At 48.4% G+C, this 26889-nt stretch overlaps 11 protein-coding genes and 2 non-coding genes across 13 annotated transcripts; 9 read left to right on the forward strand and 4 right to left on the reverse strand.

Annotated features, from left to right (window-relative positions):
- Nucleotides 1–315: 315 nt before the first annotated feature.
- ASH1 (DNA-binding transcription repressor) lies at nucleotides 316–2028 on the reverse strand (the record flags this gene model as incomplete). Its single annotated transcript, XM_019130649.1, has 1 exon — nucleotides 316–2028. The coding sequence occupies one exon, from the start codon at nucleotides 2026–2028 to the stop codon at nucleotides 316–318; it is 1713 nt and encodes a 570-aa protein (XP_018982493.1).
- An 817-nt stretch (nucleotides 2029–2845) lies between these two features.
- RPL18 (60S ribosomal eL18 domain-containing protein) lies at nucleotides 2846–5360 on the forward strand (the record flags this gene model as incomplete). Its single annotated transcript, XM_019127287.1, has 4 exons — nucleotides 2846–2858; nucleotides 2904–3417; nucleotides 4228–4304; nucleotides 4834–5360. 4 exons carry the CDS (start codon nucleotides 2846–2848, stop codon nucleotides 5280–5282), a joined length of 1053 nt encoding a protein of 350 aa, XP_018982494.1. The 3' UTR covers nucleotides 5283–5360.
- BABINDRAFT_t362 lies at nucleotides 3622–3704 on the reverse strand. Its single transcript has one exon. It is a non-coding gene; the product is annotated as a tRNA-Lys (tRNA).
- A 181-nt stretch (nucleotides 5361–5541) lies between the features above and the next one.
- On the forward strand, nucleotides 5542–7699 carry BABINDRAFT_163679 (uncharacterized protein). Its single transcript, XM_019130040.1, has one exon. It carries the CDS (start codon nucleotides 5632–5634, stop codon nucleotides 7381–7383), a length of 1752 nt encoding a protein of 583 aa, XP_018982495.1. The 5' UTR covers nucleotides 5542–5631; the 3' UTR covers nucleotides 7384–7699.
- Nucleotides 7700–7850: 151 nt separating this feature from the next.
- Nucleotides 7851–8690, forward strand: RPS19A (40S ribosomal protein eS19; the record flags this gene model as incomplete). The annotated part of the gene is made up of 2 exons (XM_019131056.1): nucleotides 7851–7988; nucleotides 8273–8690. Exons 1-2 carry the CDS (start codon nucleotides 7969–7971, stop codon nucleotides 8688–8690), a joined length of 438 nt encoding a protein of 145 aa, XP_018982496.1. The 5' UTR covers nucleotides 7851–7968.
- Nucleotides 8691–9350: 660 nt separating this feature from the next.
- Nucleotides 9351–10573, forward strand: BABINDRAFT_163681 (3-methyl-2-oxobutanoate hydroxymethyltransferase). The gene has a single exon (XM_019130041.1). It carries the CDS (start codon nucleotides 9711–9713, stop codon nucleotides 10473–10475), a length of 765 nt encoding a protein of 254 aa, XP_018982497.1. The 5' UTR covers nucleotides 9351–9710; the 3' UTR covers nucleotides 10476–10573.
- Nucleotides 10574–10702: 129 nt separating this feature from the next.
- Nucleotides 10703–11426, forward strand: BABINDRAFT_163682 (uncharacterized protein). The gene has a single exon (XM_019130042.1). The coding sequence runs from the start codon at nucleotides 11189–11191 to the stop codon at nucleotides 11372–11374; it is 186 nt and encodes a 61-aa protein (XP_018982498.1). The 5' UTR covers nucleotides 10703–11188; the 3' UTR covers nucleotides 11375–11426.
- Nucleotides 11427–11609: 183 nt separating this feature from the next.
- On the forward strand, nucleotides 11610–14670 carry BABINDRAFT_163683 (uncharacterized protein). The gene has a single exon (XM_019130043.1). It carries the CDS (start codon nucleotides 11647–11649, stop codon nucleotides 14542–14544), a length of 2898 nt encoding a protein of 965 aa, XP_018982499.1. The 5' UTR covers nucleotides 11610–11646; the 3' UTR covers nucleotides 14545–14670.
- A 682-nt stretch (nucleotides 14671–15352) lies between these two features.
- BABINDRAFT_t355 lies at nucleotides 15353–15434 on the forward strand. The gene has a single exon. It is a non-coding gene; the product is annotated as a tRNA-Leu (tRNA).
- BABINDRAFT_163684 (uncharacterized protein) lies at nucleotides 15379–16976 on the reverse strand. Its single transcript, XM_019130044.1, has one exon. It carries the CDS (start codon nucleotides 16926–16928, stop codon nucleotides 15543–15545), a length of 1386 nt encoding a protein of 461 aa, XP_018982500.1. The 5' UTR covers nucleotides 16929–16976; the 3' UTR covers nucleotides 15379–15542.
- A 1143-nt stretch (nucleotides 16977–18119) lies between these two features.
- On the forward strand, nucleotides 18120–19520 carry BABINDRAFT_172934 (uncharacterized protein; the record flags this gene model as incomplete). The annotated part of the gene is made up of 1 exon (XM_019130927.1): nucleotides 18120–19520. The coding sequence occupies one exon, from the start codon at nucleotides 18120–18122 to the stop codon at nucleotides 19518–19520; it is 1401 nt and encodes a 466-aa protein (XP_018982501.1).
- A 1385-nt stretch (nucleotides 19521–20905) lies between these two features.
- Nucleotides 20906–23909, forward strand: BABINDRAFT_163686 (uncharacterized protein). The gene has a single exon (XM_019130045.1). The coding sequence runs from the start codon at nucleotides 21158–21160 to the stop codon at nucleotides 23870–23872; it is 2715 nt and encodes a 904-aa protein (XP_018982502.1). The 5' UTR covers nucleotides 20906–21157; the 3' UTR covers nucleotides 23873–23909.
- Nucleotides 23910–24229: 320 nt separating this feature from the next.
- On the reverse strand, nucleotides 24230–25864 carry RMS1 (ribosomal lysine N-methyltransferase). The gene has a single exon (XM_019130046.1). The coding sequence runs from the start codon at nucleotides 25850–25852 to the stop codon at nucleotides 24428–24430; it is 1425 nt and encodes a 474-aa protein (XP_018982503.1). The 5' UTR covers nucleotides 25853–25864; the 3' UTR covers nucleotides 24230–24427.
- Between the last annotated feature and the right edge of the window lie 1025 nt (nucleotides 25865–26889).

Consider the following 26889-nt stretch of genomic DNA (forward strand, 5'->3'; position numbering starts at 1 on the left):
GATATCTGACGGTGCATGGCAATAGAGATGGCCTTGGAGGCTTTAATTAAAGAACTGTAACTTCACGTATCATGACTGTCAATTCACTTATGAAGGACGACAGTCTGTTCACGTTGAAGAATTCCGCGAGCTAGCCTAACGATACCTTGACCTCCCGGAAGCCTCTGCGATTTCGTCGATTGGTCGTTGGAACATAAAAGCCACTCGTTAGACCTTTGGGAAAAATCGATAGCCAAAACAGACATATGAACCAGGGTAAACAGGTAGCAGACCGGAACGGTTTGCCATTCATCGATTTATCCTCGATCAACCAACTCACTTTTCTATCACCTCTACGGGCGAATCGCAGTGCAAACACTTATAACAAACCTTGTCCATCTCGTCACTCCATACACACTTGCCCCGCTTCTTCATCGTTGTCCACTCACCCTTCGCCGGAATTCGCCCGCAGCTCGCGGCAAGACACCGCGCACCCGTCTTTTTATACCGCAAACCACACGAGTTGCACAACTGTCCCGCAGCCGTGGACCACAGCGGACGCCAGCACGGTGACTGGTCGGAGCCACAGGAGATGCAGTGACGGCGCCCTGGCGATTTGGGCGAGCGCGGCGTCGTGTGGGCCTTTTTTGGTGATACGGGCAGACGCGGCTTGGGCTGTGGCGCAGGCACTGCACGGTGGGTCTGCGGTGAGGCGAGCGCAAACGCGGGGCGGTATTCCGCGAGCGGTGCCTCCGGCGGCGGTAATACGTGCGGGGTAAACGCAGGGGTCTCCCGGACCTCAAGCCGCGGTAAAAACGGAGTGTATTTTTCCCGAGGAATCTCCCTCTGGTTCCAACTGAGATCAATCCACTTCTGCTTGGTTTCGGGGGTCTCGTGGCTACGACGTTTGTGGGATTGTTCTTGGCTTGGATGGTAGAGGTACCCATCACCGCTGTGGTACCGACTGCCAAAATGGTACATCTTTTCCTCGTGCCACAAACGATCCTTATAGTCCTGCTCGGTCATTTCGTGCACATTGGCAGCCTCTCTGACGTCGACGAGGTCTGCAAAGCCGGAGAGCGGCGAACGATTGATGTAGTGGCGGTACTGTGACGAATTACCGTAGGCGTGGCCATTGGCAGTGTAGCCGTCGGTTGCCGCCCCGGCCTGGAGGTCACGGCTAACAAGCTCTGCTGCAGACTCTGCCGGGCTGGCGGTGAGGCTGGGGCGAGTCTCAGGCGAGACAAACACCTTCTGCAGATGTGTGTACGCGTCCGGCCGGTCGTACGTGTAGTGTGCAGCAGCAGACTCGTACGGGTAGTTCAATGTCGCCGCCGGCGACGACGGCTTCGACATGCTAGAAAGCAACCGCGCAGCCAACGCGTCCACTTGGGTCATCAGCCCGAATGTAACCTGCACCGCACGCACCTGCGGCGTCGCCGCGGGCGTCGCCTGCATGATTGCGCTTAAGCCCTGCGACGACGCCTGGTAGCGTCCAACGTCCTCCGAGCTGGAATGCAGAAGGCTTGCCGCTTGCTTGTACGGGTCACCGTACTCGAGCGACGCTGGCGGCACGATCGTGTTTAGTACGCTATCCAAGCGCTGCTGGATGTGGGCGAAAGAGGGTAAAGTCACCGGGGGGTTTGGAGATGGGGAACTGGAAAGGTGTCTCGCAAACTTACGTAGCGGCGAGGAGGAACGCGCGCGCACACGAATCTGGTTCGCGTCATACGGCGGTGAAGGCGGGGCCGTACGCGCGCGCTTCGCGGTGAGCTGGTCGTCGCGCGCACGCGTCGCAGTGAGTGGATCGTCCAACTGCACGCAATCGAACGATCTCTTGCGCATTGTCACGGGAGTTTTCAATTGAATTTCCGCATGGAACGGTTTGGAAGATACAAACAGCCGCGGAAGCGACAACGACTGGCGGTGCACCTGCGAGTTTGGCGGGGACACCAAGCCGATAGAACTGGAGGGCGGCGTGGAGCTGAACTTGCGCTCTGTAAAGTCGAGAGATCCGGGCGACACTGGGTTCATCTGGAAAATGTTCATGAAGATGAGGGTTTGTTAGGGATTTGAGAGTTGGGTGGGAACTGGGAGCAGGTAAATTGATCTGATAATGGCCTTGCCGATTTGAGCAGGGGATGCGACTTGAAAGCTATGGCGATGCGACTTGAAAAAATGGCAATGTGATTCGAAAGAAATGGGCTAAACGGTAATGATGCAGACTTACTCTGGAATGGGGAAAATCCGAAATGGAAACTCTCTTGGATAGCAAGCACGATCTAGAAGTCTAGTTTGGGGGTGAAAGATTGGGATCTGAAGCGAAGGTGGTTATAGTCTAAAGGAGCTTGGGAGGTTTTTTAGCGAATGGGAACCGGTGGGCTTATATACGTCCAGTAAATGGTATCGCAGATCAGCTACCTAGACGATTGTTTAGCTTCAGGTGAAAGACAGAAGAATGTGAGTTTAGATCGAGATCAAGAGAAAAATCGGGGTGGTTGGCTCAGTACGGTTTCAGTCGCGTTGCAGCCCATTGGGACGTAGACGACTAACTGGGAGCTGCACGGTTAAATATAGCAAGCGTCATTTGTTAGCGAAAAATGCGGCGAGAGAAGGCTGGTGCATGGCCATGCGCCATTTCGGTGCATCTTGTATTCGTTTATCCTATTGCGGTAGCCACTTGGCTTTCCTATTCAGGAATTTTTTAGACATTGACCTCTTAATGACTTGCATGAAGCGCGCTATAATATATGCTAATCACGTGATATTTTGAGCACTGCACGCCTGAAAAATTAGCGGCTGATGGCTGGCTATACATCTGCACCCTTTCTATCAGCGCCTCCCTTACCTCTCTGTGCATCCAAACATGTCAGATCCAAGTATGTATGCCCCTGAGACCAGGATCCCGGATCACTAACCGTCAGCTGCGCCGCTCGAAGCGTTCATCAAGAAGATTTTTGCGTCGCTCGATGCGTCGTTGTCCTCCATCTCCCCGCCCCCAGCCTCCCCAGAGCAGTACATCGCCCACTTTGTTCCACAGCTCAAGCAGACATCGCCAGTGATAGTCAATGGCTCGCCTATTGCTGGTAAAGGGCCGTTCCAGGCCTCCTGGGTGAAGAGTCCCTTGACTCAACATCTGTTGACGAGCTACGACGGTCACGCAATGCCTCCGAACGGCCAGCTCATGGTGGTCAACTGCTCCGCTAAGGTTAGATTTGACGAAAGTGGCCGAAACCGCATGGGTGAAACCGCCGATCTTCCCCAGGTCGTAGGAGCGGCTTCCACCGGGCCCGCCAGACCCTCCTGGGGCGACTGGTTTGGGGTTAATTTGACCTTTATTGTCGACTTGCCTCTGTTGAAGGCAAACGATATGGGAGAGTGTATTGAGAGCTTGAACTGGCGCTGTACCTACAAGCCTGAGAGTTCTGTTGTGTCTATGTAGAACGATGCAGCTGGGAGATGGATGGGTTCTACAGGGCTAATAAATGATAAATGACCGTTTTAGCATCAAATAGGGAGTACAACCGTAACGGCAGTGCCAATAGATATCTATAAAGCTGACTTGAATAACAAGGTAATTCCGCTATATCGTCGATAGCAAGGTAAATATGAAACAGCGGGGCTAAGCGAATTAGAAAAAGAAACCCGACGCGGGGGTCGAACCCGCAACCTTGTGATCGCGTACTGCTAAGAGTCACACGCTCTACCGATTGAGCTAGCCAGGCTTTTCTTAGAGCGCCGCGACTGGGAGTTGGTGACCCAGAGCCAAATACCCATATCTCTCGATTCATAAGCTCTATGTTAAATAAAAGATAAAGCCAATACTTTATCCGAATACCGTATCAGACCATCGCTTATGGTCTCAGCTATGAATGGTTTTTTTTTTTCTTTTTTTCAGCAATCCTACCTATGTGCTTTCCTACAATGATACCCCTTTTATGAACAGCTTTTCATTTCTGACTAGTACTATTGTCCATAGATTAAAATATATATATATATATACTAGTATGAGCCGCTTGCAAGCCCTAACCAAATACACGTGACCATGCTTACTCTAAGAAATCTCTCAGTGCCAGGAGCCCTGCGAATGCGAAAAATTTTGTAGCGTGCGCGAAACCTCCCGAAGATTTTCCACCTCGGCTGCTGATATAAAGAAATCTTTTGCACGTCACTTTCTTTCTCCCCTTTGAAACCGTACACACAAATCGCAAAAATGGGTAGAGATCACTTCACTAAGCAGCACGCCAGATCTGGTCACAGATCTGCTCCAAAGTCTGACAACGTCTACTTGAAGTTGTTGGTCAAGTTGTACTCTTTCTTGGCTCGTATGTATCATCCCGTTGCTCATCCAAGCGCTGCTAGTATCTGTCACAGGGTACTCCAAGCAAAACTTTCGCATTACAATTTTTAGGGCTCCCAGACGCTATTGTCCCTTTTAGCTAGGCCGTTGGAAGCTTCCTCCAAATCTCGATTTTACTTCGGTGATTGGACGATGGACCCAGAAGGGCTCCATCAGATCTGTTGATCATGAAAAGAACTTATCCCTGTACCAAAGATATTTGTTTTGATTCGCACGCCAGTTGATGATTACACCCGAAATGGCTTGACTTTGCGAGTTTCAGTGAACATACTGATAGTTATTTGCTTCGTCGCCGAGTTCTTTGAACAATTACGGTTTCGGTCTTCCTTCTAGCGCCTCAGCCACCAGTGGTTGGTTTTATCTGATACTCATATTTGGGGATACGACCGCAATGGCCCAGCCATTCATTCTTTTCCTTCTGCGAGTGCAAAATCTTAATGTGCGACTTTTGAGCAGAAACGTGTGCCCCCTGTCCGTATACTAACCCGTTATAGGTCGTACCGATGCTTCTTTCAACAAGGTTGTCTTGAAGTCTTTGTTCTTGTCCAAGATCAACAGACCACCAGTGTCTGTCTCCAGAATCAACCGTGCCTTGAAGCAAAAGGGTGCCGCCGAAAAGACCATCGTTGTTGTTGGTACCGTCACCGACGACTCCAGATTGTTGTCTTTCCCAAAGACCACTGTCGCCGCTTTGAGATTCACCGCCGGTGCCAAGGCCACCATCTTGAAGAACGGTGGTGAAGCTATCACTTTGGACCAATTGGCTTTGAGAGCTCCAAAGGGCCAGAACACCTTGTTGCTCAGAGGTCCAAGAAACGCCAGAGAAGCTGTTAGACACTTCGGTATGGGTCCACACAAGAACAAGGCCCCAAGAATCTTGTCTAAGGGTAGAAAGTTCGAACGTGCCAGAGGTAAGAGACACTCTAGAGGTTTCAAGGTGTAAGTTAGATAACCCCATCTGTCTGTCCTTCACTGTGACGCATTTGCCGTGCAAACTGTTGGATCGTTGGTTTTGTCATGCAAGTCTATATTTTCTACTGTTTGCGTCTAATTTAATCCTGCTTCTGTTGTAATATAGTTTTACGTGTATTCACTCCATTGTAGGCCAAGTTCAAATGATGGCATATTCGTTTTCGGAAAGAGGAGGCCGTGCGGCTGACGATAAGCAAGTTGGGTATTCGAGCAATGGCATGCTCCGCCATACCCTAAGCTAGGTTTATATAGCTTGGTTTACATAGCTTGGTTATTGACATACATCGTCTCCATCCGGATAGTTGTTTCGCTGTTTCACCATGCTCCTTATCGACGGCGGGCCCGTCGTGCATCAGCTGAGGCTTTGTTTACAGGACCTTCCGCTGGACATTCTCGGGCTTATCTGTTTCTACCTACTTCCCATTAACCCGCCCATAGACCAAGTTGCCAAGCTACACAGTCCAGCGTTCACCTTCGTTCCCGTGAAGTGGCTCAGGTACATGACACCCAATGCTCCACCTGCCTTCCGGCCGGTGACCGCTCTCTACTTTGACCAAATGCTCGATTTGGCAAGCTTGGCCCGTACCTGTGTGGCCTTTTACTCGTATGTTACCAAAGTAGCATTTGAGATGACACACTACTATAGATTGATTGACCACAACACCAGTTTTGTCAGAGAGAGCTACCTCGGCTCGTTCGTTGGTGCTCCTGACCTGCGCGTAATCAGAGAGGTGTCAGAGAGGAAACAAGCCCAATGGAGGGATTTGCTAGCCTCAAGGGCAAGCTTGGTTAGCTCTAGCTTTAGCCAAGACTGGAACTTTGTCCAGAAGCGCATCTCATATTTGGAAGTGGCTACGTTTGAAGATTTGGAGAGGTTCTGTGAAACTTCGGCGAGGTTCGGTCTTGACTATGTCACTGCCATCAATGAATTGAAATTGTTGATCCTGGTTGATAACATGAAGACAGATTACCCTCCCTGGATATTGAAGCGGTTGATGGTGAATTCGTTGGCCGTGCAGTTCCACCCCGATACGTGGGGTCAACTTCTGAGTCGGGTGTGTTTTGATCGGGTGAGTCGTTTGGATTTGTTGCTAAGTCTGAAGCTCTTTGACGGAAGAAGCCCTGTATTACAGACGGGGGTTTACGAAAATACCCTGAGCCACCTCTTTCCTCTGCTAAAACACCTATACATCTATCTGGATTGCAATCCCGCTGGAATATTGGCTAGTGAGAATTTCTCAACCCTTTGGGAGTTCTCCCGGCTCGAGCTGTTTTCGGTACGATACACAAAATCTCACGATGTTTACCGGACCAAAAACAGCGGTGGGATGATACGTCTCCTTCACAGGTTTACCCGTGTCCGGTCGTTTTCCTCGAGGTGCAAAATCCTGCTTGACGAAAAGTTCATCGGTGACTTTGTAACAAAACAGGCACTTGATGAAATTGACAGCATTCTAGCCCGCGATACGGGTGCCAGGGGGGAAACCAGTCGTCTAAATTGCTTTGAGTGGACCGAAGAATCCTTTATACAGGTTACCGACGCGGCAAGCTTGGAAAGACTCACTAGCTTGATTGCTTTCCTTTCTCCGGCAAAGCTCTCATTCAAGTTTGGCCAACAAGTGGAAGTGCCGTACAACAGCGAGATAAACTTTATCACAATGCTATTGAAGAGACTCGTAGCCAAAACCCGTGGGGCTGTTACGGTTGATAAGGTGGCGGTAGAGATGTGCTGGAGGGTAATCGACGATTCTGTTTTCTACAAAGCATACAAATCTCAAGGGGCCAAGTTGCATTCGTCTGGGAAGCCTACGCTCAGTCCCCCCGGTTCGGCCCTTCCGCCCCAGGAGATGCTGGTGGCACCAATTGTAGGGCCATGGAGTAGATCAGGCCAAAACTTCACGCGCTACCGCCAGGTAGAAAACTATCTAGTAGGTTATTCCCCCTCGGTTAGTTTAACTGTTGACAGAGATGGGGAGCCCGAGCAGGATCACTTCTGGAGCATTGACACCTGTCTAAATGATTTCGAGCAGTATTGCTTCCCTGCAAAAAAGCGAAGCAGTCTTTGGGATTAACCATATATAAGCATTATTATTTTACCAAAGCAAAAATAAAAACCACTATATGGTACACCCAATTGATGAATTATGCTGCAGTGTCATGCCCTTTTGGCGGGGTACAACATTTTGAATGTGGCAGCTAAATTCATGTAGTGGGGCGTTCTTAAAATCACTTGTGACTTGCTTTTTATTTCTTTGCGTTCTTCACAGAATGCAGGTGTATATTTCAGTATACATGTATTTTTCGCGCCGGCGCGATTGTCGATCCCCTCTCCTTGCCTCTCGCTACTGAGCGCCGAAAAGGCAAAAGGGCGAAAAACTTTCACCTCCAATTTGGCGCGGCTCGGAATTGGTGCTCCCGCGACCTTTTCTCTTCTGCTGTTTTGCCTCAGTATGAGTGTCCCGGGCTCGTATGCAGTATGGTCCTCCCACTAATGTTAGGAATCTCAGTGTAGCGTTCAGCCGATTCTGTAGGCGCGATGTGTGGTGCGAATTTTGGGTGCGAATTGTAGGGTGGAAAAAAGTGAATAGTTAGTTAAAAGTGTTGTCTAACTACGGTTTTGAAAGACTCTCTTAGAAATATAAGCAACAACAGACAACATGCCAGGTTTTTCCGTTAGGTATGTTTGAATAATGATCCCGAGAGTTAAATGAACCACAAGAGAGTGCCGCGGTGATATGCCCAAACAGAGAAGCCAGGAGTGAAAATTTTGACGACTCCACGCGAACAGCGTACAATGCTGCCTGAAGCCCGGTGCTATGGCTTTGCTGTTCCCTTGCTTGGGATCTGCCATGATCAAGTCTCCGTACCTCGCACTCCCAATTAAGAACTACCATGACCACCCGGCCTTGCTCTGATCATTTAGCCTCATGACCTCTGATTCCAGTACTAACACCCCTCTAGAGACGTTCCAGCTCAAGATTTCATCAACGCTTACGCCCAGTTCTTGCAGAGACAGGGTAAATTGGAGGTTCCAGGTTACGTTGACTTGGTCAAGACCTCTGCCGGTAACGAGATGCCACCACAGGATGCCGAAGGTTGGTTCTACAAGAGAGCCGCCTCCGTTGCTCGTCACATCTACTTGAGAAAGCAGGTCGGTGTTGGTGCTTTGAACAAGTTGTACGGTGGTGCCATCAACAGAGGATCCAGACCACAGAGACACGCCGACGCTTCCGGTTCCGTCAACAGAAAGGTCTTGCAGGCTTTGGAAAAGGTCGGGATCGTTGAGGTTTCTCCAAAGGGTGGTAGAAGAATTACCGATGACGGTAAGAGAGATTTGGACCGTATCGCTGCCCAGACCTTGGAAGAAGATGACGAATAAATGCATTATTAGTTCTTAATTATTTACCAATTTTTGACATATAATCATCTTTTTAACTCCTTTCCTTTTCAACGAAATATTAAAAACTATAGTTTTAGGACTCTGTAGCCGTGAAGTATCTATAACTTTCATGGCAGACTATGCCCAGTAGTGCTGAAGCCCTTGGTAAATATCGGCTCCATGGGACAAGAGTTGAAGTTCTCGATCATTCACATCGTATTTTCGGACACCCAGGTGCATAGCATTGGTATCGGCGGGTACGGTTTAATATGAACGTTAAAACTTCTGGTCCCGAATACCAGGGCGTAACTGAACCCCTACGCAACAAGGGCCTATAAGGCTCATATTCGACTGCCGTCACATTTGTCATGAAATCCGGTGTCGAGACTAAAAGCTCTAAGTGTCGGAAGGGACATTTGAAATGCCGGTGAGCCTACAAACGTCTTCCGTGCCTATCAGCATCCATGTTTTTGCTCAGAATTCAAGCTGTGTGATCTGGATATGGCATTACCAGAGACAGCCGTCCAAACTTTCCGACGAGCCTCCAAGGTTGAACGGGCTTCGGCAAACCGGCAGAGGTCACGAGGCATGCGGCTCGAGGCACGTCGTATATCGCATTAATTTTTCACTTGGGACGTGGGGAAACAATCGCCACCGCTATACCTAATAACTTTTGAGGGGATTTTATTGCTTTCTATTCCTGGTTAAAGTATCAGCCCAAGCAGTCTATCCTTTATCTCTATGTTGAGATTAGTCCTGACTCCTCGGTCGGGTGTCCGAACCTTCCACGCCTCCAGCAAGTGGTTCTCCCATCACCCCAAGCCAAACTCCGAATCTGACATCCAGCTGAACCCGCATAGTTCCAGGTTCGTGTTAACACAAAAACCCCGTGAGGAGTTTGTTCTGGGCTATCCTCCACTCAAAAAACCGGCCAAGATCAATCTCGAATACCTCAACAGGCTCCTGGCGCAGAAGACCCCCATCACGGTGCTCACAGCCTACAACTATGCCACATCCATGATGGTGGATGCTCATGCTGATATCACCCTCATCGGTGATTCGCTTGCACAGGTGGCTCTAGGATACTCGTCCACTAACGAAGTGCCATTTGACGAGTTTCTCTACGCGACCAAAGCAGTCATGCGCGGCAACAAGTACTCTTTTGTCATCGCAGACTTGCCGTTTGGCTGCTTTGAAGCATCCGTCACCCAGGGGGTGGAGGCCAGTTTACTGTTGGTACGCACAGGGGTAAATGCCGTGAAGATTGAGGGTGCACAGGAACACAAGGAGCTCATTGTCCGCCTTACCAGTCTCGGGATTCCGGTTGTGGGCCACATTGGCTTGACCCCTCAACGGATCAATGCGTTGTCTGGGTTCAAGGTCCAGGGCAAAAACGTGAATGATGCTGTCAAGATCTACAACCAGGCAAAGTCGCTTGAGGCGAGCGGAGCCGTAATGATAGTTTTGGAATGCATTCCCACCAAATTAGCTCAGTACATTACTGACAATCTCTCCATCCCAACGATTGGGATTGGTGCAGGGAAGCATACTTCGGGTCAGGTCTTGGTCTTGAGCGATATTCTCGGGTTTTTGAACCCCGCAGAGACCCACAGACCAAAGTTTGTTAAGAGATACCTCCCGGGGTATGAGCTCGGCACGTCGATGGTGTTGGATTACGTAGAGGAAGTCAAGGGGGGAGTCTTTCCGGAATCGGGCAAGCACGATTATAAGATTGATGACGGAGTGTGGGCCCAATTTCTCGCAAGAGTGGGTGAAGAGGCGTGATAAATTCTGTACATGTAAAAATATAAACATAGATGCAATGCTGGGTGTATAAGAAAATAAAAGTAAAGTAAAGGGTATGGTGTAACATTGTATTCCGCCCCATGTTTATCTTTTATCTTTGTAATTGAATTATCAAAAGGTGATGTTTTAGTAATCGGAGCGAAGAGAAAATTTGAGGAGAAATTTCATGCTTCAGTGTAAAAATAAAAGCACGATATAATAGTAACCTTGGCTTGGTTACATCTATTATAGCACCTACAACCATGGTGGAATGAAAGTCCCAATGATCGCAACCACGGCTATACACCCGTTGTTTAGGCCGGTTTCTCGCGACAATTGCTAGATATTGTGGCCGGTCTCTTTTATCCGCTTCTACAAGGTTTAAAAGGTTTAGTTTCCCTCGGTTGGGTATGCTAGAAAGATTTTGTATAAATGATTTGAAACCCTTATGCGGTTAGGCACTAAACTAGATAGTTCTCTTACTCTCACCGGTTTAATTGGACAAGCACAAGAGGAATATTTCATGGAACTGTCAATAGAAATTTTTCAACACGAGCCAGGATATTTTCCCAAAATTTTCCTCTGCATAAGTTCCTTTTTCTGAAGGCGTGAACCCAATCCCTTGATAATAAAGCTCGTCGCTATAGAAAAGTATCGTTGGGTGGAGCCAAGAATGGTGCACTATAACTATACGTATTTGTTATAAGCTGCATATGTACAGTAAGCTGTTAACTGAAAATAAGCCATGGATTCAGAATCGCCAGTACGCCAATAATGAGCAAACATCAAAGAGATATAACCAACCTCCTACCTTAGACAGTTGGAGTCTAGCAAATCAATATGAACGTAGGAACTGCAGCGATGGAGAGGCCGAAAATCGGCACTGTCTGCTCCATTAATCAATTCTGTAATAATATCTTGGTGGCGTCGAAGCTCGAGTTCTGATACAAACTTGCCCAGTGTTTATAGTATCTCTGCTAATAAAACATTTGCGTTTCTTAGTGCTACATAACCTCTTTTCCCGATTATCTTATCCTGTCACGGTCCTCTGTGACGTCAGCCCGCAGTGCAGGATACCTCGGATGCAATGACACCGAACGAGTATATCAATCATCTTTCTCGCACTTCCTCTTCGCTTCGCAATTCTCTTCATACCACAATCTTCGTCACAATGGAGTTGAGCACATCAAATGCCACCTTGTGGTACTTTCCGCCGGATGATCAACACGCCAGTCCGCGCTATGCCGTTCTGACCGCGGAGTACGCAGAGAGCGACATCCGCGACTTGACCCCCCGGGACGTGATTCTCATCAGACCCGCTGGAATGAATGGAGAGAGCCAGGATGATGAAAAGACGGAGAAAATCTTTGATGGTGATGAAAACCTGGGCAACCTCTGCGTGGTATTAAACGACCGGGTGATTGGACGGATGGCGGAGACTTCGATGCCTCAATTATCGCGCTTTGTTTCTGCCTGGATGGAGGGAATTTCCCTTGTAGAGCAGGAGCTGTCAAACACCAGTGCCGTGCATTTGGAAGACTATTTGGTGGCCCATTACGATGAGTTCATCCAACACAGAGACCTCAGGTTTCGTTTGGTCACCTGGAATTTACATGGCGCCGCGTTGTACAACGCCAGCACCCAGGTCTTGTGCCAGATGTTCCAGCCAGAAGCACTCGATGTGTATGTGGTTTCATTCCAGGAGACAGTGCCGCTAACCCCCCAGCCCCCTCAGCTTTTTGGCGAAACGCCCCAGCAGCTCTGGAGACAGAGGTTGCTCCAAGTGTTGAACGAGAGGCCTCAGTCGGAGGAGACATACACCCTAGTGGCTGAAAACAAGCTCATTGGCTTAACTACCCTTGTGTTTGCCAGATCTTCGATCGCAAAACAGATCGGAAACGTTGAACTCCAGGTGGTGGAGACTGGTTTTTTGGGCTTCTGGGGCAACAAGGGTGCAGTGGTGATCAGTTTTCTGCTTGGGGTGGACCCCATTATTGTGGCATCCACACGTGCCACGAATAGACGCTTCCAAAGGGCCAAGGCCCACACGTTTGTGCTTTTAAACTGCCATCTCGCGTCGGGTTACGATTCGTCGATGTTACTTAAGCGTAGGAAGGAGCTTGCCGAGATTCAGCGCCGTGCCAAAGCGTTGACCCGATCGGGAATCCAGTTGGTGAATGATAGTTCTGAGTTAGATGTCAGAATGAGTAGCGCCCTCACGGAAGAGTTGGAGTTTGACGTCGAGTCGGATGAAGAAGGAAAGGTTTTAGGGGATGATCATAGAGATGAAGGGTTTGGTGGCAGAACCTCGGGAAGTGAAGAAACTAGGGCAGGTAATATCTCGAAACGAGCGCCCGGTGGTGCCGAGAAAGAATCAGAAGGGTCGGAAAGGGTATCTCTAAGCCCCTCTGAAACCCCATTGGATAAGGAAACTATCCTTGAGAACTCCGATACCACCTCTAGCAAGGAATTTATCAGCCATTCCCCTAACTTCGTCCCACTAGTCTTCTTCAACGGTGACCTCAACTACCGCATGGCTATCGACGACCGAAAGGTCCAGTACTTGTACAAACGCAGAGACTACGAGAAGTTGGCAATCCACGATACCTTGGGCCAGGAGATCCGCAACCACCACGTTTTACCAAACTTCAAGGAAGGCACAATCGCCTTTGCTCCCACCTACAAGCTCAAGGTACGTAGCGACGAGCTGGACCCAATCATCATGGAGGACGCTGACACTCCAGAGAGCTTGGAAGATGAGGGATTGCAGTACAATCCTTCCAGGGTGGCGGCCTACACCGATAGAATTTTCTATCTTCCCACTCCAGCCGTAGCCACAGAGCTCATTCAGGACCGCTACGGCTCCATTGAATCCATGGCGCATATGAGCGACCATATCCCGGTGTTTTCCGACTTTACGCTCCGCGGTGCGAGCCTTATCGACTTTGAGGCGCGGTCCGAGTTGATGAAGGGCTATTTCAAAAAGCTTGACGATGTGGAAAATGATAACCGTCCTAGTGGTATCACCGTGGAGCCGGTTGACATCACCCTTGAGGGCGTTCGGTGCGGGGTCCCCGTCACCACTGAGGTTACACTCGCCAACAACGGTGCTCAGGCGATTGAGTACGGAGTGGTCTACGGAAACGAAGAGGGCGAAAAGGATTCCATTCTCGTCCAAAACTGGCAGCTAAACGAGGCTTACCACTATGTTTCGTCAGATAATATCAAGGTAAAGATCGAGCCCGCAGGAGGGACGGTGGCGGCGGGGGTCACACAGACCATCACTATCACCACCCAAATGCCCATCGGATACTCGGGAACTGCTAGCAACATGTACATCTTGCGGGTGTTCAACGCCCAAGACTGGTTTGTCACAACCCACATGGCGTTGCAGCTGTCTTACTTTGGCCGCCTGTTGAAAAATATGGCAGGGAGCAGTGGCGCCATTCCTCAGGCGGTTTACACCCTAGTGGACTACCTCACCCGCCATCCGCACGAGGATATGTTCAGCACCCGTGTGTCCTACACCACCCTGTTGGAAGCGCTCATCAGGGCCACCATCGATGACGACAAGTTGTTGGAGACAGAGCCGGCCATTTTCAAGGAAATCCAGCTAGCTAACGAAAAGGCGAGTGGCGACGGGATCAGAGCCGTTGCAAAAACTCTCGTGTTGTTGTTACGCAGCATGAAGGACGAGGGTGAGACGGGAGGGAGCATCTTGACCAGTACTGAAACTGAGACTCTCCTCGACCAGATGCCTGCGGACTTGGTGGCATACCTCCAAAGACAACAGAAGGACACAGAGATGCAAACGGTGCAGACCTACGGCCCGGATCTTATGAGCTACCTACTTGAGTCACTTCCGCCGTGGAAGGCCAATGTGTTTATCTACCTCTGCTCCTTCTTGCGCTTGCTTGTGCAGAATGGGCACGATAGTGGCGAGCTCATCCAAATCTTTTCTGACTTGTTAATGAAATTACCTCGCCAGAAAAAGCGTGATCTCGGGGTGTCTTACCGCCGGTGGAAGTTCAGACGGGACTTGGTCCTCTGGGGCACCGTCGTCGCCTAAGAAGTGTATGAAGATTATGTGTGTTAATAGATAGGTAAAACTTTAGTGTGGGCATTTAAAAGGTGAGGGTGTGGCGTATAGAGTCAAGTATTAACTCTGTTGATGCCCCCTTCCGTTGACCCCTGGAAGAACCGTTTTTAGTGGCATTTGCGCCAGGAATTTCTACGGTCAAACAGGGTAAACGTAGTTATACGAGGTTACGGGACCCAGTAGAATAACTGTACCATTGAATCAGATAGACTGTTTCTATGCTGAAAAATTATTTAAACTGTACTTTCATGAGATTATTTGGCGCAAACGCTATGTCTTATCGGCTTGCGGAGCCGCCGAGGATATTTTTCCATATATCCTGTGTGCTTTGAATTTTGCATTCTCTTAGCTATATTGATACGTCATAGTGTAAAATATGAGAACTTGAGTATATATATGGCCAGACGGATTTCCATATATGCGCCAAATCCAACTTTTAGTTCATTATTTCCATATGATTGTACTATTTCTTGGGATTAATGAATAATACACCTATCTAAATACTTTTAGCGGCAAGTTACAATGTATAATTAGAAAGCAAGTTTTAATAGTGTTATGAAAATAACAACACATATTAATTGTTGAACTATTATATACTAATTGCCAAAATGTTTTTAGTATAGATAATATTTCCGATAGTATACACGTGTATTTATGCACTAATTAAGGAATAAATATATTAATGTAAAAGTACCTACTGATGCAGACGCGACCTAAATATATAACCGCATATTAGAAACCATATTATAACAATATAGCTTTATCAGATTCATGTAATGGCCGTTTGGCCGAGTGGTCTAAGGCGTCTGACTCAAGATCAGATCTCGTAAGAGGCAAGCGTTCGAACCGCTTAGCGGTCATTATCTTTTTAGCTTTTTCCGGCATGTTCTTTGCCAGATAAAATATCTAATAGTCGTATACTTTTGTCTACGAGTATATTCTTATCATCAATACATCATGCGGAGATTTTACGGCTTTCCAAATTCTCCTATTTTCCTTACCCCCCCGTTAAGAATAATTTTATCCTCTATGTTGTCAGCTTCTGGACTGGTCCAGAATGAACCGGTTGGAAACTCGTAGATATCAAACGCTTCTGGCTTGACCTCGACTGAGTACCCTGGGTCTAACGGAGTGATAATATGACCAGTCTGGTCAACTTCGCTTGGATGCTTGAACCACTCATGCAAGTGGGTCACATACTCCAAAATGGACTTTTCACCGCTGATAACGACATAGTCAATGGTGGAAAGGTGCTGGGTGTACTCTGGCAAGCCTACCCCACCAGAGTGAGGCACAACCGGCACGTTAAACTTCTTGGCGAGGAGCAAGACCGCCAAAACCTCGTTGACACCACCCAACCTGCAGGAATCCACCTGACAAATGTCGATGGCACCGCTGGCGAGGAACTGCTTGAACATGGTTCTGTTCTGGCACATCTCACCGGTGGCCACTTTGATCCCGTCCGCCAATAGGGCCTTCTTGATCGCCAAATGACCCAAAATATCGTCTGGAGAGGTGGGTTCTTCGATAAACCACGGCTTGAACTCTGCCAACTGCTTAACGTATTCGATGGCCTTTGGAACAGACCAAACCTGGTTGGCGTCGATCATGAGTTGATTACCGCTGTCGTAGCCGATAATGTCACGCACCAACTTGAGACGATGCTGGTCACGGGCCAAGTTTCCACCCACTTTCACTTTGAAGTGTTTGAACCCCAAATTCATGGTTTCCGTCAACAAGCTCTGCATTTTCTCGTCGCTGTAGCCTAACCAACCGGCAGAAGTGGTGTATGTGGGAACAGCTCTGTTGGCCAAGGTTTCAACAATTCTCTCCTCTTTCCCAGCCGCGGTCTTCTTCAACATAGCGACCGCTTCCTCTGGGGTCAAAGCATCCGTTAAATATCTCCAATCGACGCAGCTGACCAACTCTTCCGGGGTGAAGTCCGCCACCAACCTCCAGAGAGGCTTTTCGACGGACTTTGCCCACATATCCCAGATAGCATTTACACACGCCCCAAGCGCAAGGTGGATCACACCTTTCTCTGGGCCGATCCATCTCAACTGAGAGTCGCTCACCATATCTCTCCAGGTAGCCCCAATATCAGTAACCAACGACTCCAAGGCTTTGCCCTTTAACCGCTCCCCAAAATACTGCATGGCATAGCACACGATATCGTTCCCTCTGCCGATGGTAAAGGTCATACCGTGGCCATTCACCCTCTGGTTGTCAGTGTGGAGGATGATGTAGGCCGAGGAGTAGTCACCGTCCTTGTTCATGGCGTCGGAGCCGTCTCCGGAAAGGGAGGTGGGAAATCTGAGATCCTTGATCGTGTATCCTGTGATTACGGTTGGCATGCCGATCGAGAGGTTTATTATAGGAATAAATTAGAGGTTAGTGCTAAAGGTCTAGCTCTCGGGAGAATGGAGTTTTATATCCAGGGGGAGTCTTTGCACCATGCAGATTTGTGGGGAAATGCATTAACGGCTTTTCTTTAACGCGCTTCGGCCGAGCCGCACAGCTTGCCGAAATTCGGCGCAAACTTCCACCGTGCGGTGAACTTTTGTCCATGGTTCAAGAACTTTGAAGCCCACGTTTAAAACCTCTCCACTGGAACCAGCTCACGTCTCAGTCTATTAAATCTTGATAAAAAAAGGGAACTTGCATATTGACACCATTCACAAAGAACGTGCCAAATGGCCATGCCAAGGTATACAAATAGTTTGTTGCCGTATTTCATGGAAGAGCTCTCAGTGCTGCAGGCCACCCAACTATTTGGTCCCTAAAATATCCGGGGTCTTCCTTCAAGCCTTTAGGAACCAATTACCCCCAAGATTTTGCCATTTAGACGGCCCTGGAAACATATTTTGCCGGTCATATATGGTTCAATTCATGTTCCTCCATGCATTATCCAATCAAGGCCTTAACACCGATTCCTGCATCCGGAAAACACGATGAAAAGTCCGAGTAGCTTTACCTTCCTTACTCTGGGGAACTAGATATAAAACCGGGGGGCGATGATGCTCTTTTAGCCAAGTTCTTCCCCACCTTTTGATCTGCACCCCGTGTATGCCTATTTAACTATAAGCATTAGGCCATTCACAAAAAAAGAGGTCATCGTTCATATAGCCTTCAAACCCCACAGACGTCACTCTCCATATACAGGTACCGGCTTCAGGCCGGTTTTGGGTCCTCAAATATCTTCAGTCGTGTACGCCGAAAGCCAAAAATATGGAGGGTCCTTTCATTCGTGGGGGGGATACCTACCCGAGCTGCATATCTACGTTCTGCATCCCCCCCAGGTATGATTTCAGACCTCCAGAGCAATATAAATACCACTTCTCTCCCTCGTTATACAGACCCTATTTTGGCTGCAAACACAAAAAATGTCAGTTGTTTCACACCTGGCCGATGAAGTGGAACCCAGAGCTCCAAGCGTGGGTGACAATGACTCCCACTTTTCACACAACGAAGACAAGCTAGATCTTCAGTATATCGGAGAGGCCAGACTTTTGGCCGAAAAGGAAATTGATTACACACCAGAAGAAATGGCTGCTGTGCTTCGGAAAATCGATTTCAGGGTGCTCCCATTCATCTTTATCTGCTACATGTTCTTCTACATTGACAAAACCACCTTGTCTTACGCTGCAATTTTCGGTATCAAGAAAGATTTGAACTTGAAGGGTACCGAGTACTCGTGGTTGTCGTCTGTTTTCTATTTTGGCTACATGGCATGGTCGTTCCCCACCAACTACTTGTTGATTAGGTTCCCGGTGGGTAAGTACTTGGGAGTGAACATCTTCATGTGGGGAGCCTTTTTGATGATTCAAGCTGCTTGTAGCGATTTCTCCAGTTTGGCCGCCGTCAGAGCCTTTGGTGGTGCTGCGGAGGCCTGTGCCGATTCCGCCTTTATGCTTATTACTGGGATGTGGTACACCAAGCGTGAACAGCCGATTCGTATCGGATTGTGGTACGCTGCCAACGGTATGGGGGTAGCCTTTGGTGGGTTATTGGGATACGGTATTGGTAGCATCAAGGGTTCCATGCCGTCTTGGAAGTACGAATTTTTGATCGTCGGATGCTTGTGCTGCACGTGGGGGGTTGTGATTTTCTTTGGCCTTCCCGATTCTCCTTTGAGAAACCAAATCTTTAGCGCCAGAGAAAAGCAGTTGTTGATAATTCGGTTGAAGGAAAACCAATCCGGCGTCGACGAGTCCACTGATAAGGTCTTGAAGTGGGACCAAGTCAAGGATGCTTTCCTCGACCCTAAGCTGTGGCTTTTGTTTATCATCACCATGTTTGCTAACATCCCAAACGGAGGGATTTCCAACTTTGGGACCATGATTATCCAGGGGTTTGGCTTCTCCACCTTGGTAACCACTTTGTTGCAGATTCCGAACGGTTTCATTATCTCCTTTTCGATCTTGGTCTGTGTGTACCTCAATGACTTGTGGATGGAAAAGAGTGGAAAAAACAGAAGAACAATCATGATCATCCTCTTTATGCTTCCAAATATTGCCGGTGGGTTTGGCTTGTTGCTCGTTAATGAACACCACAAGGTTGGCAGATTGATCTGCTACTACTTGACCGGTCCGTACAATGCTGCCTTTGTGATGTTCTTGTCCTTGAACACTTCCAACACCGCCGGAACCACCAAGAAGAGTGTTACCAACTGTATGTTGTTTTTGGGTTACTGTGTGGGTAACATTGCGGGTCCATTCTTCTACAAGACATCCCAGTACCCAAAGTACAAGTTGGGAATGGGTTCTCTCTTGTTCTCTCATTTTATGGAGGCTATTCTTGCCGCTACGTTGGGTCTCTACTTGAGGAGAGAAAACATGAAGAGGGACAAGGCTCAAGGTGTGGAGGCCGGTGCCGAGTTGAGCACTGAATTTGCCTACGAGGATTTGACCGACAGACAAAACCCCAACTTTAGATATGTTTATTAGTTGCATGGATCCTGGTATCTCGATGGACTAACCTTGGTACCCGTGGATTCTCTGTCCAAGCATAGGTTTACGCCATGATTATCGACGACAGATTGCACCCGGGTGAATTGCATAGGAAATACTTAAGAGTAACCGTCAGTGCGTATTGGAAGGTTTATATCTCTCTCAAGTCTTTGAAAAGAATCTCCACGAAAATTCACAAGCAAGTATGGATTAGAGGAGCCTTCAGGAATATATCAAATTTGAGTGACGGAAAACAAACAAGTAGTGTGGCAAATTTGTATATCTGAGGTTATATCAGTCGCGGACAACAGTGACTTGCTAGTTGAGTTAGACTCTATTTTCCACGATGCATTAAGCTTGGTGCGTCTTACCTAGACAAATTACCCTACCCTGTTTTTAAAGTTGAGACTGGAGTACTAAGCCACATGGCTATTCGAAAGTTACATTTTCAAGGATTCTTTCTACAGTCTTTTAGATTGAAAAGAAGGCTAGCAACGCCACTGTTAAGTGCGAATCACCGCAATGGGTATTCGTAAACCACAGGACGGTCTTCCAAACGCCCAATTCTGTGGAATCCTCATGGGCCCCTGGATATTACCTGCAGTAACAATGGAATTGCCGTTTTGCAGTCATATCGTGCATGACCAGTAACCCGTGGCTTATTGAATCAAGAATACTGCTGATTCCATCTCGATCCACAAACACAGGCAATTTTAACCACCCCACATATTCTAGGAAAAAAAAAAACCACGAACGGTTGAGTGTATCCCCCAATTCGTGCACACGGGTCGTATGCCGATCTTCGCGCTCCAGTCTTTTCCGCGAAGCCGTCCTATAACGCATGACAAACCTTGAGATGCTATCTAACTAGTGTTAGCCCTACTGACACCTGCACTTAAAAAGTGCCCCTTCAGGAGTGGAAATTAGTAGAAACTTAATTCGATGGCCTGAACTAGGCCTCGCTAAAATCTCAGTGCATCCGACTTTTATAACTCGTTTCTGAATCTACTGCATGGAAGTTCGATCCTTCCCTGAAGAGTCAGATTAGGACACACTAGCCTCGAATCTAAACCTTATGCTATTGCTTTCCAGAAACATAGCCATATCGCGTATGCGCTGACTGTCTGCAATCAGATCTACCTGACTTTCAGAAAATACTACTCGATCACATGGCTTTCGTAGAAATTCACAACAGTAGCGGTCGCACCTCCTTCTCTCCTCGCTTCCACACGGCTTGGGGGTGCATGCAGATGAATCCTGCTAATGCGCACTGTGAGGTAAGAAATTTCCAGGAGGCGTAGCAGCATTTTTCCTGCAGCCATGGCAAATTATCAACGGGTGTTAGCCCTCTGACCCCTCACTATCTTGAAATGGTCGACTTTAAAGTAACTAGAACGTTTCAAATCTGGTTTACCCGTGAATTATATACCTGTGGAACGTCGAGAAACCTTTGAAGACTTCAATAACGCCGTGAACACCTCATCAATCGCAAGTCTTTGAGATTGAGCTCGCCCATAAAAGAGGAACACCAGTCGGAAGAGTAGACCCTAAGCTGGCTCATCCTTCAGACCAAAGCTATACCCATTCTACGCCTAACCTTTATACCAGCTCATCGTGTATACCTCACATCCATCATGCACTGCCTACCTCTCATATTCCTTCTCCTCCGTGTGGTAGTCGCGGCACAGATCAGGGGCTATCCGTGCGTGGGCGTTTCGCAAAACCTCACGATATCGCGGTTCTCTGGTCTGGCAGTTTTCATCCCGTCCGACGAGCTCCTAGTGTTCCGGCTTGAAGCAGCAATTATCAGCCCCGAAATCGTTCCTGATATTAACTCTACAACTAACAGGTTCACCACATTGCATGTTAGAATAGTAGATCTCGCGGGGAACGTCACCGATGAGTATCTTCGGCTATGTGATTATATCACCGTGTTGCCTCTGACCGCAAATGCGAATGGAAGCATTTCTTGGCCAGGTGAATTCGCGGGATTCCCAGGCCTTGGTGGACCCATAAATAGCACAGGAGGCCATCCCGGCTACCCGTTTGAACCAAATGAATCTCATCCTTACCCCTCAGTCCCCCCTTCATTCATGCCCCAGCCACCTGCCAACATCTCGCATGTTCGCGCCCCCAACGACACATCCTGCCCGCTCTACTTTGGTGACCGCTTTGTCCTCACGTACACTTTCCATGCGCGCGACTACCGCTCGCGCGGCGCGTACACGGCCACATTCTCCATCCTCAGCGCCGATGCGCAACCACGCAAACTCGCATGCAACACCTTTGCTGTAACGCTCCCCAGCGCTACCTGGGTGGGAATCTTCCCCGTGACAGCGGTGGCCGCGCTCATTGTGTTCACCATCTGCACCCACGCGTTCATCATTCAAAACTCTCCCTTCCAAGAATCCTCTAACCCGTTTCTCTTCACCGTCTCGTCCCTCTGTAATGGGCCGTTGCTCGACCTTCTTACGCCCAGCTACACAGACGTCATCGCGTACTTTCAGCTCGTGTACTTTCTTGCGGGCTTGCACCTCCGCTACCCGGGCTATTTCCGGCCGGCGATGAAGAAGTTTGCGTACATCCTGCTCAGTGACATTCCGTTTGTGGGCAAGACAGTCCCAGCGGTGCGCGACCACGTGTATGTGGGGTACTACGAGACGGGGCTCAAGGCAATCCTCGTTTTTTCGTCGGGGTACGGGGGAATCGCGTCATACGCGTGGATTAACTTTGTAATTGCGTTTTTAATTGCAACGGTGGTGGCTATGGCGGCGGGGCAGGCGCATCTATATATGGCGACACGGCGCCATAATGCGCGTGTGCGCGACCCTTCTGCACGTATCCACCTTTCCCAAAACCGCAAGCGCAACGTACTCCTCCTCCTCGGCTACTTTTACATTGGCCTCTTCCAAATTTTTTCCCTTCCCCTCTCTGTCTGGACGCTCTACCAGATCCTGGAGCTCATCCAGGTCGATGCCTTCTTTCCCCAGCGCCATAACAGCATGGTCTGGTCCACCGCGCTCAGCATCCTTGTCGCAATTGTAGTGTTCTTCCATCTCGTGTTCCTTCTCTACAACATAGTGCGCCGCCGTGATCGCCTCTACAACTCGCTCACGTTCATGCTCCTCTATGGTGCGCTCTACAGTCGCGTGCGTCCCACCAAGTTGTACTTTCTCGCGGTGACTTGCGGTGTCGGCTTCCTCCGCGCGGTTGTAATCGCAACCATCGCCAATGGCTTCATCCAGGTGATACTATTAGCCATCTTTGAGATCTTTCACATGTGTGTGTTGGTCGCCATGGGCCCCTACCACCTCCACACACTTCTCAGCTGGCACGTGCTCTTCCCGCTCGGCTGCCGCTTCTTGGTGGTGCTTCTCTGCATCGCGTATGTGCCGGAGTTGAACTTAACCGAGCACGCGCGCGCTATTATCGGTCTCTTCCACTTTGCCATCCACGGCATTGTTTTCATTTACTTTTTGATTCAAAACATCAGGGTGATTGTACTCACCGTGAAAGCGAGAAAGAACGAAAGCTTGTACGAGGAGGCAAATAAGACTGAGACTAGTCAGATGGGGAGCACAGGCTCCACCGACAGTGTGGACGATGTGAATAGGTTCTACCGTGGTGCTAGAGTGACCCCTGAAGTCCAGAATAGCTTTTCGCCAGTGGTTGGAACAGAGCCGTGGTCACCTGAGGAGCTGGAAATCTTCAGTATGGGCATGTCGGGCACAAGCTTGCCGCGTGCAAACGTGTCGCACGTTGAATTGTTTGACCAGCATTTCCCCGGAGTTTATAACCTGAGCGTGCGCGACTACACATTCCGTGAGAGCGATCTTCGCTACAAAAAAGCGGCTTTCAAGGTTGACCCTGAGGTCCAGCAGTTGTGGGAGACCCGACGCCACCACCGCCAGGAGCGTAACCCGGTGTCTGGAAGAGAGAGTACGACGTATCAAAGAGAGGAATACCAGAGGGACCGGTCTTATCAAGGAGCGGAATTGTCTAGAGAAATGGACGAAAGGGATGTGCATCAGCAGAGAGTACCGGAGAGCGGTAGAATCATGCTGGTACTTGCTTCATTGGGCAGCTTTGTGAAAGGGTTCCGTCCGGTGCAAAGCGCCCCGATTCAGAGTTTCCAGGTTTCGCGTCCAAAGCCGATTGTGCTTCGGCCCGTGAGCTATGCGAAACGGCACGAATCGGCGGATGAAACGTTGATACTGCCCATACTGCCTTTCAAGGCCCACAAGGAGGTTGGTAATCCGTTTGATGTGACTGTGGAGGAAGAAGAAGCTACAAAGAGGCGTCTTAGGGATTCGCAAATCGAGATGGATGAGTTTGACTTTTCGTACTAGGAGATAGCTTATTGTTAATAGTACTCGGATAAAAAGAAGGTTAATGTAGAAACATGAATAAAGTCAGTTTAGGAAGGGGAAGTGCAGACGTGCTAATAATATACCTGTGGTGTGAAAATTATGAACGTGAGAGCAAAACCAAGCCATTCCCTGTGCCTATTTCTCTTCAGGAGGAAATTCCACGCTACCGTAGTTTATAAGGTAAAGAATTTTTTTTTGGATTCTTTTTGGGTGAGAACTCCAACGAACAAATGCTCATGAGCTCAGTGGCATGCATAGAGAGAATAGGAACAAACTTACAAGTGTCAGTGTAAGAGGAATATTATGACTTACAATAACCTCTGAATGGAGGTAATTAACGCTTTGTATTCCCTAGAAAAAAAAAAAATTCGAGCAATGTTCCAGAGAAAATAGTTTCAATCGGGCATCACCAGACCAGATACTTTAAGTTTCTTATAGAGCCCAATTATACTCCCCGGACCTCTTTTCCTCACCTCCAGGACTATTTATTACTACAAAACTCCTAGGTAAAAGACACTAAATATTTTTAAACCCTTACCGTCTCTGCTTCTTGGATTTTCTGGTCTCTTTGGATTCGATTTCTCGCTTCGCAGTGATTGCCTTGATCATCTTCTCATCCTCGATGAACTTGAAGTCGCTGAACGGCGCACCGCACGCGTTGAGCGAATTGATTTCAGACCGGTGGATACACTGGCTGATGGCTTGCTTACTGGTGACGTCTTCTGGTGTCACAAAAGCAGGGGCCTGCACCAACACCTGAGGATAGTTGGCTAATCTGGTGGTGAGTAACTTGGCCCACACCGCCTCCACGCTCTGAGTCAACTTACCGCTCTCCACCAACTGGCAGCACTTCTTCAAGATGCGGTTGACATAGGCACGGGTGTCCTTTGACTTCTGCTCCAAGATACTCTTATCGCTGGAGGCGATCTGGTTAGCAAGAGTGGCTACCTGGAGAAGAAGGAAAAGCTCTGGCAACACGGTCCCGTCGTTGTAACAATCGTACGCTTCCAACACCACCTCCTCATCAATTTCTTCGAGCTCTGTGTCGGCGATGGTGTGCAACATGGTCTCCCAGAACTTCTCAGTCAATGCTCCTTCGTCTACAAAAACCTGTTTGATACTGTTTAACGGGATTTCGGCAAAGTCAAACTTAGAACCGGACCATTCAACGTACCCGTATCTCCTCAAGATCTCTGCGTTGGGATGGTCACCGTAAGTGTTGTAGATCTGCTCGCCCTTGCTAATTGCCTTCACACTCTTCATCACTAACTCTTCGGGCGTGCTCATCAAATTGACGTTGGCAAGGGTGGTATCCGCATTCAAGGTGTCCGCCAATGGAACCATGCACTTGAGGTACTCGTCCTCGTCGTCCTCGTCGTCTTCATCTTCACCAAAATCTGGTTTCTGGCAGTCAAAGGAATAAGCCATGATGAGACTGCCAATCTTATGGAAGTCTTCAATGGTAGTACTACCGATCTGGGCAGCGACCCCCAACGCCTCCACGACCGCAGGGAAGAGCCTCTCGTACATTTCGACCGATGAGTCCTTACCAATTCGGTTGCCCACCAACGATGGTTCTAACAATGCCAATTCTGCGTCACTCCAGTACATGAGACTGCTGAACTCGGTCGGAAGGACGCCGAAGTAGCTGGCCCAGTTGGACGCCGCGCCGAGCGACTGTTCGTACAACAAGACTAAAATCAAGGCTTCCCACTGACCAAGGCCAGCTAAAACATCTCTGTTTCCGTTCAAGCTCGAGAGAGCACTGGTTTCGACGTTGAGGATGGCGCTTCTGGGAATCGAAAACACAACCTCGTCTTCGGCGATATCTTCGAGCGCAACCACGCCTCTGCCTTGGTACAGCGCCCTGAGGTCTGCAATCAGGACCTTTGAGGAGAGCTCTACCCGATGTAAGGTGAGCCATTGAGAGAAGCTGGCAGTGTCTTGGTCAAAAGTCATTGGGCGATGAAGAGCTAACTTAAGCAATGGAGGAAAAAAATGCAATGTGCTGAAAAATATACGCATGCAGGATGCATGTGCATATAAGAGTCAGATGGGGTACGCAATATGACATTGAAACCTCCCAGAGTTTAGTTTGACATCGTTAAGGTGGGGTGGGAAATCCTTGGAAATAAAAAAGTGACCTGAACCGGGTTATAGGTTCAGCGTTAATCAACCACCTTCAAGCTCTCGACACAATTCTACCTGAGATATGCAGAAGCTGCTTGATGTTTAAATAGTTACTGAGGTGTTCCCTAAATCTTTCCTTGATCGTTATGTGTATAAGAAAAATCACTAGAGGTTTTACTATCAGACGTATTTGTTACTCGAAATTCTCACACGGACAGGTAACAGGGAAAATCCAGGGGAGTGAAAGACATCTCTAGAAAGTAACTTATGCGGGAAACGTCGGAGTTTCCCCATCCCTAATCGATTTGAGAGCCTTTAACTTCAACCCCCGCATATCTCTAAGAGTACCTTTAGTCCGACGACTGGTTAAAAAAAATCCTCCAAACCAATATATAGGTTTTCAACCCACATGGGATAAATTAGATGTTTCAAGTCCTTTACCCTTTGAAATGGCAAACAGAACCTCATTTAAATTGTAACCAAGAATATCCGAGGGATTGATCCATGTAGCGCTGCCGAGACTCCGTAGTCGGATATTTCCTGAAAACCAGAGCGCGTGCGGAAGTCTGAATTGCCGTTATGAGCATGTTTCACACAGACGATCTGACCATGACGAGTTCTCGCAGAGATTAGAGATTGGTCATGAGTATATATAAGAGATTTTTGTACCGCGTGAATATCAGCACGGCAATCATTTTAGTCGGTAGTTTCGAATACACAAACTAATTCTTATGCCGGGCAAGACCCCCTAAGAACCCTTGCTTGGAGAGACAGTGCCACGGCTCTTACGAATACCTACAAAAAAACCTCCTTTCACGATATCTAAACAGTTATTTCCAAACTTGATCAAGATGAATATATAATAG

The sequence above is a fragment of the Babjeviella inositovora genome (genome assembly GCF_001661335.1).
Source record: "Babjeviella inositovora NRRL Y-12698 unplaced genomic scaffold BABINscaffold_17, whole genome shotgun sequence".
NCBI lineage: Eukaryota > Fungi > Ascomycota > Pichiomycetes > Serinales > Babjeviella > Babjeviella inositovora.